The sequence below is a fragment of the Aptenodytes forsteri genome, unplaced genomic scaffold, assembly GCF_000699145.1.
Source record: "Aptenodytes forsteri isolate BGI_AS27 unplaced genomic scaffold, ASM69914v1 Scaffold147, whole genome shotgun sequence".
NCBI classification, from domain to species: domain Eukaryota; kingdom Metazoa; phylum Chordata; class Aves; order Sphenisciformes; family Spheniscidae; genus Aptenodytes; species Aptenodytes forsteri.
Window position 1 is genome coordinate 1,859,671 of NW_008795320.1, and position 1,394 is coordinate 1,861,064.

Here is a 1,394-nt window from a genome sequence, read left to right on the forward strand (position 1 = left end):
CGCGCCCGCCGGGGCTGCCACCACGGGGGGGCCGGCCAGCGAGACGGGGAGCCGGCTGGGCATGGAGATGGGGATGGGGGAGTCCTCCTCTGCAGGGGCAGAGCAGGTGGTCAGGGACGCAGGGGACGGGGACAGACAGGTGCCACCACCCCGGGGTGTCCCTGGCCCTGGCACAACGGCTCGGGGCCCCTCCACACCTCGCGTCTGCGCTGGGGGCTGCCCGGCACCTCCAAGGGCCAGAGCTGGGTGACTGGAGTCAGGGTCCCTGAAACAAGCCCCGGTGCCCAGAGCCCAGGGAGGGGACGGCAGCGTGACACCCCCAGCCTGCGGCGCCCAGCTCTGCCCCTTTTGGGGCTGCGTCCCCAGTGCTGGGAGGGGGCTTAGCCCGCGGCCTGGACCCCGTGGCGGCCATTACCTTTCTTGATCTTCTGGACGGGAGCGATGGACCCGCCGTTGGTGGCGGGGGCCAGCCCCAGCGCCGGCACCGGCAGCTTGGGGGAGGAGAGGAGGCCGTGGGTGCCGCCGGGTGAGTAGGTGAAGAGGGAGCTGCCGAAGCCCTGCCGACGGCCCTCCCGCCGGTTGCTCTCGATCGCCGCCTGCAGCTCATTGGGGTTGCTCAGCCCTCGCTTCTCACATTCGTAGGGGTACAGGTACTTCATGTACCTGCCGGCGGAAAGGGATGGGGATGGTGATGTGGCGGCCGGGCACCCCCTGCCCGTGTGCCGCCCCCTCCCTCCGTGCCACCCCTTCCCTCTCCGCCATCCCCAGACCAGGGTCCCCCCAGCATCCCGCACAGGGCAGAGGGAGCGCGGGCAGCACCGACTCCGCCGGAATTGCCCCCCTCCCCAGCCCACCGCACCGTGCCGAGCCCCCGCCGCTCACTGGGTGCGCAGGGTGCAGGCAGCGCTGGTGATGGAGGTGGGCAGGTTCAGCCCCTTGGTGATCTCCCGCCACAGCTTCTTGTTGATCACCTCCACCAGGCCGCCCTTCTCCGTCACCAGCGTGTACAGCATGTACAGGTCCAGCACCTGCTTGGCCATGATGGGGATCCGGTTGACGGGGGTCCCTGGGGAGTGGGGGGGGAGGAGAGAGCGGGTCTGGGCTGCTGCTTTCTCACCCCCGAGGCAAAGGGGGAGGGAAGCTGGCGAGACCCCCTGCGAGGCAGCGCGGGGGCCAGGGGGCTCCTCATCCTCCCTTCCCTTCCACCGTCCCCTTCTTTCCCCCTCGGGACCCCCCCCTCGCTGCCGTCTCGCTGAGCATCAGCCCCACGCACAAAGGAAACAGAAACTCGCAGTTTTCAGCCACAGCCCCCGAAACGGGGCCGAGCGCAGTTTCTCAGGCTGAGGTCGGCAGCACCCGGCAACATGAGTTATTTATAACGGCGGCGGCGCGTC

General features: G+C 69.9%; 1 protein-coding gene across 1 annotated transcript in view; it reads right to left on the reverse strand.

Annotated features, from left to right (window-relative positions):
* Positions 1-1,394, reverse strand: part of WDR18 (WD repeat domain 18) — a gene marked incomplete at its 5' end in the record, with an annotated part of 48,463 nt that overhangs the window by 18,452 nt on the left and 28,617 nt on the right. The window contains 3 exons of the mRNA XM_009279897.2: positions 6-89; positions 416-663; positions 883-1,068. Of these exons, the coding sequence (XP_009278172.2) occupies positions 6-89; positions 416-663; positions 883-1,068 (518 nt within the window). The remainder of the gene's footprint in view (positions 1-5; positions 90-415; positions 664-882; positions 1,069-1,394) is intronic.